The sequence below is a fragment of the Falco rusticolus genome, unplaced genomic scaffold (genome assembly GCF_015220075.1).
Source record: "Falco rusticolus isolate bFalRus1 unplaced genomic scaffold, bFalRus1.pri scaffold_130_arrow_ctg1, whole genome shotgun sequence".
In the NCBI taxonomy this organism is placed as follows: Eukaryota; Metazoa; Chordata; class Aves; order Falconiformes; family Falconidae; genus Falco; species Falco rusticolus.
Genome location: NW_023618162.1, coordinates 35,662 through 43,747, shown reverse-complemented (window position 1 = coordinate 43,747; position 8,086 = coordinate 35,662). Strand labels below are relative to the sequence as shown.

General features: G+C 70.2%; 1 protein-coding gene across 1 annotated transcript; it reads left to right on the top strand.

Annotated features, from left to right (window-relative positions):
* Positions 1–122: 122 nt before the first annotated feature.
* Positions 123–4,957, top strand: LOC119141980 (polyunsaturated fatty acid lipoxygenase ALOX15B-like; the record flags this gene model as incomplete). The annotated part of the gene is made up of 9 exons (XM_037374678.1): positions 123–362; positions 735–878; positions 1,227–1,430; positions 1,773–1,859; positions 2,452–2,621; positions 2,948–3,069; positions 3,417–3,517; positions 3,943–4,113; positions 4,687–4,957. Coding segments are annotated over 9 exons (1,419 nt in total), but the record flags the coding sequence as incomplete, so codon positions are not given.
* Positions 4,958–8,086: the final 3,129 nt, after the last annotated feature.

Sequence of the window (8,086 nt, the reverse complement as noted above, 5' to 3'; positions counted from 1 at the left end):
GGGGGTCTGGGGGGGAAGTCCCAGGTGCCTGAGGGGGGTCCTGGGGGTCTGGGAGGGGGTCCCGGGGATCTGAGGGTGGGTCTGGGGCGTCTGAGGGGGTGTCCCAGGGGTCTGGGGGGAAGTCCCAGGTGCCTGAGGGGGGGTCCCAGGTGCCTGAGGGGGGGTCCCAGGTGCCTGACCCCCCCGCAGAGTACGTGCTGCAGCACTGGCAGGACGACGCCTTCTTCGGGGCGCAGTACCTGAGCGGGGTGAACCCCGTGCTGCTGCGCCGCTGCGCCCGCCTGCCCCCCAACTTCCCCGTCACCCCCCCCATGGTGGCACCCAGCCTCGGCCCCGCCACCACCCTCCAGCGCGAGATGGAGGTGAGGCCCCCCACCCCCACACCCTGCCAGGGGCATCCTGGGGGTCCTGGCGTTTGGGGGGACCCAGGAATATGGGGAGGGGTGGGAGTCTCAGGGGTCCCAGTGTCTGGGGGGGGTTCTGGGGTCCCAGTATTTTGGGGGGGTCCCGGTGTCTGGGTGGGGATCTCGGGGATCCCAGTGTCTGGGGGGGGTCGCAGTATTTTGGGGGGTCCCAGTGTCTGGGGGGGGATCCCAGGGATCCCAGTGTCTGGGCAGGGGTCCCAGGCGACCCCAATGTTTAGTGTCTCCCAGGTGTTTGGGTCAGGGCGGGGGTCCCAGCTGGCTTGGGGGGGGGTCCCAGGGACTGACAGCCCCTCCTTCACCCCCCCCCAGGAGGGAAACATCTACCTGGCGGATTATGGGGTGCTGGAGGGGCTCCCCACGGTGCAGATCGAGGGGCGCCCCTCCTACGTGGCCGCCCCCCTCTGCCTTCTGCACCAGCGCCCCGACGGGCAGCTCCTGCCCCTCGCCATCCAGGTGGGCCCCCCCCCCCCCCCGGGGTCCCCCCCATATCCCACCCAGGGAAGGAGCACCCCTGTATCCCACCGGGGGGGGGGAGGGGCACCCGGGTATCCTGCCCTGGGGGCCGGGGAGGCACCAGGGGTCAGGGGGGCACCCCGACATCACACTTCGGGGGTGGGGGGCACCCCCACATCACACCTGGGGGGGGGGCACCCCCACATCACACCTCGAGGGGGGGGCACCCCTGTATCCCACCTGGGGGGCCCAGGGGTCTGTGGGGGGACCCCAGTATCTCCCACCCAGGGGTGTGTGTGGGGTCACCCAGGGCTCCGGGCGGGGGGTGACCCGGCCGTGCCCCCCCAGCTGTCGCAGCACCCCGGCCCCCAGGCCCCCATCTTCCTGCCCGGGGACCCCCCCTGGGTGTGGGCGCTGGCCAAGGCCTGGGTGCGCAGCGCCGAGTTCCACGTGCACGAGGGTCTCACCCACCTGCTGCGAGCCCACCTGCTGGGGGAGGTCTATGCCCTGGCCACGCTGCGGCACCTGCCCCCCCCGCACCCCCTCTTCAAGGTACGGGGGGGCACCCCGGGGGGGCACCGAGGGACTCGTGGGACCCCCGGGGGCAGGGGGACGGGACGCCCTGGTGTTGGGGAGGGGGTCAGGGTGGGAGGGGGACCCTGGGGTCGGGGAGGGGGATGGGATGCCCATGGGACCCCCCCGGGTCAGGGTGGGAGGGGGACCCTGGGGTCGGGCAGGGGATGGGAAGCCCGCGGGACCCCCCCCCGGGTCAGGGGGGACACCCCGGTGTCAGGCCAGCAGCACCCATGGGACCCGGGGGTTGGGGGGACCCAGGGGTCAGGGCGGGGGGTCCTCGGGGGTCCCGGCTGGCACCCATGGGAGGGGGGTCCGCAGCTGCTGGTGCCCCACACCCGCTACACGGTGCACATCGCTACCCTGGCGCGGCGGTTCCTGCTCAACCCAGGGGGGGTCTTTGACCAGGTGGGTGCTGGGGGGTGGGGGTGCCTGTATGGGTGCTGGGGGGGAGGGGCTCAGGGGAGAGGTTTTGGGGGGTCTAAGGGGGGTTCATTGGGGGCAGTAAGGTGGTGGGGGGAGTTTTATGAGCGTTGGGGTGGGGGTGGGAGGGGTTGGTGGTTTTGGGGGGCTTTTGGTGCGTTTTGGTGGCATTTTGGTGGGATTTGGGGGCTTTTGGGGGCATTTGGTGGTTTGGGGGGGCATTTTGCTGCCATGCTGGTGGGACTGGGAGGGGTTGGGTGTCGTGCTGGTGGGGTTGGGTGTCGTGCTGGTGGGGTTGGGTGCCACGCTGGTGGGGTTGGGTGCCATGCTGGTGGGACTGGGAGGGGTTGGGTGTCGTGCTGGTGGGGTTGGGTGCTGTGCTGGTGGGGTTGGGTGCCATGCTGGTGGGACTGGGAGGGGTTGGGTGCCATGCTGGTGGGACTGGGTGGGGCTGGGTGCCATGCTGGTAGGACTGGGAGGGGTTGGGTGCTATGCTGGTGGGACTGGGTGGGGTTGGGTGGGCCGGGGCCGTGCGGGCGGGCTGGGGCCGGGGTCCCGGTGCTGAGGGCTCGCGCAGGCAGTGGCCCTGGGGCGCCGGGGGCTGCTGCAGCTGGTGGCGCGGGGGCTGCGGGAGCTGCCCTACGCCGCCCTGGTGCTGCCCTGGGACCTGCGGCGCCGCGGCGTCACCCGCACCCGCTGCTACCACTTCGCCGACGACGCGCGGCGCATCTGGGCCGCCATCCGCAGGTGTGAGGGCCGCGTGCCCCGGGCCCCCCATGCACCCTCGTGTCCTCGTGTGCGTCTCGGGGGGCTGCGCCAGAGCTCGGGCGCTGCCGCATGGGTCCGCGTGCCCCCTCGTGCCCCCGCCCGTGTCCTCAGCTGACCTCCTTCCCTCCTCGTGTGCCCCCTCGTGCCCCCTCCCCCGTCCCTGTGTGCCCTCACGTGACCCCAGCTGACCCCACCATCCCGCCCGCCCCCCCCCCCGGTGCAAGAAGTGGAGGGGACAGGGGGGAGGGATGGGGGTAGGAGGTGGGGGAGGGGCAGCCGGGCCGACCCCTCCCCCTCTCCCACAGCTTCGTGAAGGGCATCGTGCAGCACTACTACCCCTGCGACGCAGCCGTGCGCGCCGACCACGAGCTGCAGGCCTGGGTGGGCGAGATCTTCCGCAGGGGCTTCCTGGGGCGCCGCAGCTCAGGTGTGACCCCCCCTGTGACCCCCCTGTGACTTTGTGTGACCCCTGGGGTGGTCCTGATGCCATGGTGACCCCCCTGTGACCCCCCCGTGACCTCCTGTGACCCCTGGGGTGGTCCTGATGCCATGGTGACCCCCCCTGTGACCTCGTGTGACCCCTGGGGTGATCCTGATGCCACGGTGACCCCCCTGTGCCCCCCCTGTGACCTTGTGTGACCCCTGGCGTGGTCCTGATGCCATGGTGACCCCCCCTGTGACCCCCCTGTGACCTTGTGTGACCCCTGGGGTGGTCCTGATGCCATGGTGACCCCCCTGTGACCCCCCCTGTGATCCCGGTGCCCCTCCCCCCAGGGGTGCCCTCCAGCCTGGGCTCCATCCGCGCCCTCGTCACCTTCGTCACCATGATCATCTACAGCTGCTCCGCGCACCACGCGGCCACCAACAGCGGCCAGGTGGGGGAGGGGCACGGGCGGGTGCTGTGGGGTGGGTGCTGGGCACGGGTGGGTGCTGGGTGGGCACTGGGTGGTGTGGTGGGTGCTGGGCAGGTGGGTGCTGAGCACGGGTGCTGTGGGGTGGGTGCTGGGCACGGGTGGGTGCTGGGTGGGCACTGGGTGGTGTGGTGGGTGCTGGGCAGGTGGGTGCTGAGCACGGGTGCTGTGGGGTGGGTGCTGGGCACGGGTGGGTGCTGGGTGGGCACTGGGTGATGCGGGGCGGTGGGTGCTGGGTGGGCGGGTGCTGTGGGGCGGGTGCTGGGTGGGCGGTGGGTGCTGGGCAGGTGGGTGCTGGGCAGGTGGGTGCTGGGCAGGTGGGTGCTGGGCAGGGGCGGGTGCTGTACGGGGGGCGCGGGGCGGGTGCTGAGCGCGGCGCTGCGGCGCAGTTCGAGCTGGGCGCCTTCATGCCCAACCTGCCGGCTGCCATGCGGGAGCCGCCGCCGGCCACCAAAGCGCCGCTGACGGAGCCGCAGTTCCTGGCGGCGCTGCCGGCCATGAGCACCACGGCACACATCCTGGCCGTGCTCTGGGTGCTGCGCAACGAGCCCCTCGACATGGTGAGACCCCCGCCCACCCCCTGCCCACTGGGGGGGGCCCCGCGCCCGTGACTCCTGGAGGGCCCTGACCTTTGGGTGGGTCCCCAGTGACCCCAGTGACCCCAGTGACCCCAGGGCTTTGGGTGCCCCCCGACCCCAGTGACCCCCAGTGACCCCAGGGCTTTGGGTGCCCCCCGGCCCCAGTGACCCTCAGTGACCCCAGTGACCCCAGGGCTTTGGGTGCCCCCCTCCCAACCCCAGTGACCCCCAGTGACCCCAGGGCTTTGGGTGCCCCCCGACCCCAGTGACCCCCAGTGACCCCAGGGCTTTGGGTGCCCCCCGACCCCAATGACCCCCAGTGACCCCCAGTGACCCCAGGGCTTTGCGTGCCCCCCGACCCCAGTGACCCCAGTGACCCCAGGGCTTTGGGTGCCCCCCAACCCCAGTGACCCCCAGTGACCCCAGGGCTTTGGGTGCCCCCCCGACCCCAGTGACCCCCAGTGACCCCAGGGCTTTGGGTGCCCCCCCGACCCCAGTGACCCCCAGTGACCCCAGGGCTTTGCGTGCCCCCTGCCCCCGCTGACCCCCCCCCAGCGCCCGCTGGGCTGTTACCCCGAGCAGCACTTCACCGAGGCCCCCCCCCGGCGGCTGATCCGGGCCTTCCGGCGCCGCTTGGCCGCCATCTCCCGCCGCATCCGCCACCGCAACGCGGGGCTGGCGCTGCCGTACCCCTACCTGGACCCCCCCGCCGTGGAGAACAGCGTCGCCATCTGAGGGGGCACTGAGGGGGACCCCCCAGCCCCTCCCCCCAGCCAGGGGCACCCCCCACCTGGGGGAACCCTGCTGACCTGGGGGGGGCTGGATGGCTGGGGGGGGGGGGGAATTGGGGGGCTGGGGGGGAATTGGGGGGTGGGGGGATGTTGGGGTGGGGGAGGGGCACCCCAGTAGTGGTATACGGGGGGTGTTGGGGTGCCGGAGGGCTCGCTTGGGGGAGCATTGGGGTGCTGGGGGGGTCCCAGATGCCTGGGGGGGGGTGTCACTGTGGGCGTTCGTGGTTGGGCGAGGGGGGGTTGGGGTCACCCAGACACCTGCCCCACCCCCGCCCGCCCTTCCCAGGGGATGGGTAGGGACTGATATGTCCCCAGTGGCAAACTGGTTTGTACTGGGAGCTGTTAGTGGTGTCAATAAAGGCGCTGCCGCCCCGTGGTGTGTGTGGGATGGGTGCACCTGGGTGTACTGGTCATACTGGGTGGAGCTGGGCTGGGCCCAGCAAGGGAACTGGGGTGGAACTGGGACGAGGGCCAAGCCCAGTGTTGCAGACTGGGAGCTTTACTGGTCCAAACGGGTGTAAGTGGGATGGGGCTGGGCACACTGGAGGGAACTGGGAGGTAACTGGGGATGGGGTCCAAACCCAGTGCTCCAGCTGTGGTAGAACTGGGATGAGGGCTGAGGCCAGTGGTGTAAACTCGGGTGTAACTGGGGTGTCACTGGGATGGGGCTGGGCCCACTGGTAGGAACTGGGAGGTAACTGGGGTGGGAGCCAAGCCCAGTGCTCCAGTCTGGGGGCTTTAATGGTCCAAACTGTGTGGAACTGGAATGGGGGGGGCCGAGCCCAGTGGTGTATACTGGGGCAGAGCTGGGATGGGGGCCGAGCCCAGTGCTCCAAACTGGGATGGAAGTGGGCGGGCGGCTGAAGCCAGTGGTCTGAACTGGGGGATAACTGGGGTGTAACTGGGATGGCGCTGGGCCCGGTGGTGAGAACTGGGGGGTCCCTGAGGCAAGGGGCAAACCCAGTGCTCTGGACTGGGGGCTTTACTGGCCCAAACTGGGATGGAACTGGGCTGGGGGCCAAGCCCAGTGGTCCAAACTGGTCCGTGGGGTCTAAACCGGGGTGTAACTGGTCATACTGGGTCCCCAGTACTGGATCAGGTGGGTAGAGTGGTGCTGGGCCAAGGCTTAGGGGTGCAAACTGGGGTGTAACTGGGATGTAACTGCCCAGCCCCAGTAGTCAGCTGGGATGGCACTGGGGTGAACTGGCGTGCGGCCCAGTCCCAGTGGTGCAACTGGGATGGCACTGGGGTGAACTGGCGTGCGGCCCAGTCCCAGTGGTGCAACTGGGATGGCACTGGGGTGAACTGGGGTGCAGCCCACCCCCAGTTGTGCAACTGGGATGGAACTGGGGTGCAACTGGAATGCCACTGGGGTGGCGCCCAGCCCCAGTTGTGCAACTGGGATGAAACTGGGGTGCAACTGGAGTCAGTTGGGATGCCACTGGTGTGGTGCCCACCCCCAGTTGTGCAACTGGGATGGAACTGGGGTGTAACTGGAGTCAGCTGGGATGCCTCTGGGTTGGGGACCAGCCCCAGTTGTGCAACTGGGATGGAACTGGGGTGCAACTGGAGTCAGCTGGGATGCCTCTGGGTTGGGGACCAGCCCCAGTTGTGCAACTGGGATGGAACTGGGGTGCAACTGGAGTCAGCCAGGTTGGAACCGGGATGGCTTCCGGCCCCAGTTGTGCGACTGGGCTGGAACTGGGATGCGGCTGGGGTGTAACTGGTCCGAGGGCTGCTGATGCAAGCAGGGGTAGAACTGGTCTTACTGGGCCCAGTGGTGTAACTGGGTGGACCCAGGGGTCCCTGTGGGGTGCAGGAGTGTTCTGACCGGTTGAGGCCGGGGAATGGGAGGAACTGGGGGGGTGAACTGGGAGGAACTGGGGTGGGACTGGGGCTGTGGGGGTGGTGCAGGGACCCAGGAGTGCCCCAGGGGAGCCGGCAGTGCCACGGGGGGCGCCCAGCAGGGACCCCCAGGGACCAGGGAGCACCCCCAGGACCCCGGAGGCACCCCCAGGACCCCGGAGGGACCCCAGGGCACCCCAAGGACACCAAGGACCCTGGAATCCCCGGTGGCGCTGTCTTCCCCCAGGGGGCCCCCAGTGTCCCCAGATGTCCCCGAGGGGACCCTGTCCCCCCCAGGGGACCCCCCGGTGGCCGGCGGGGGGGTGCGGTACCACGTGAGGGTGACGACGGGGTCCCAGTGGGGGGGGGGGACGCTGGCGTCTGTGTCCCTCAGCCTGGTGGGGACGAGGGGACAGAGCCCCCCCTGCCACCTTGACTGGCCCCTCCACCACCTGCGCCCCGGCACCGTGAGTGGACTGGGGGGGGGACGGAAAGGGACTGGAGGGGGACTGGGAGGGACTGGGAAGGGACTGGGGGGGGAACGGGAAGGGACTGGAGGGGGACTGGAGGCACTGCGGGGCACTGGGAGGGACTGGAAAGGGACTGGGAAGGCACTGGGAAGGGACTGGAAGCACTGCGGGTCACTGGGAGGGACTGGGAAGGGGTTGGAGGGGCACTGGGAGGGTGAAGGAACTAGAGGGGGGCTGGGAAGGACTAGGGGGGCACTGGGAGAGGCTGGGAGGGACTGGAGGGGGACCGAGGGACGCTGACAGAAACCGGGGGGCACTGGGAGGGGACTGGTGGGGACCTGGGAGAGGGACTGGGAAAGAACTGGGAAGAGACTGGGGAGGACTGGGAGGCATGAGGGGGGGATGGGGGGGTGACACGAGGGGTGACAGGGGGTGACAGGCGGTGCCACCGCAGACAGTGGCCGTGGAGGTGACGTCGGCGCGGCCCCTGGGGACCCTCCTGCTGCTGCGGCTGTGGAAGGAGCCGCTGGTGTCCCTTGTCCCCGACCGCTGGTTCTGCGCCTGCGTCACCGTCACCGGGCCCCTGGGGGACAACGGCGACAAGGGGGACACCGGGGACACCCCCAGGGCCACCTTCCCCTGCTACCGCTGGCTGGAGAGCGGCCTCCTGGAGCTGCGGGAGGGCACCGGTGCGGGGACACGGGGGGACACGGGGGCACATGCGGGATGTGGGGGGATGGAGACGTGGGGACAAGAGGACACCATGGGGACACACGGTGTCATATGGACATGGGGGGACATGGGGACACCACGAGGACACCGTGAGGACATCAAGGGGGCGTGAGGACA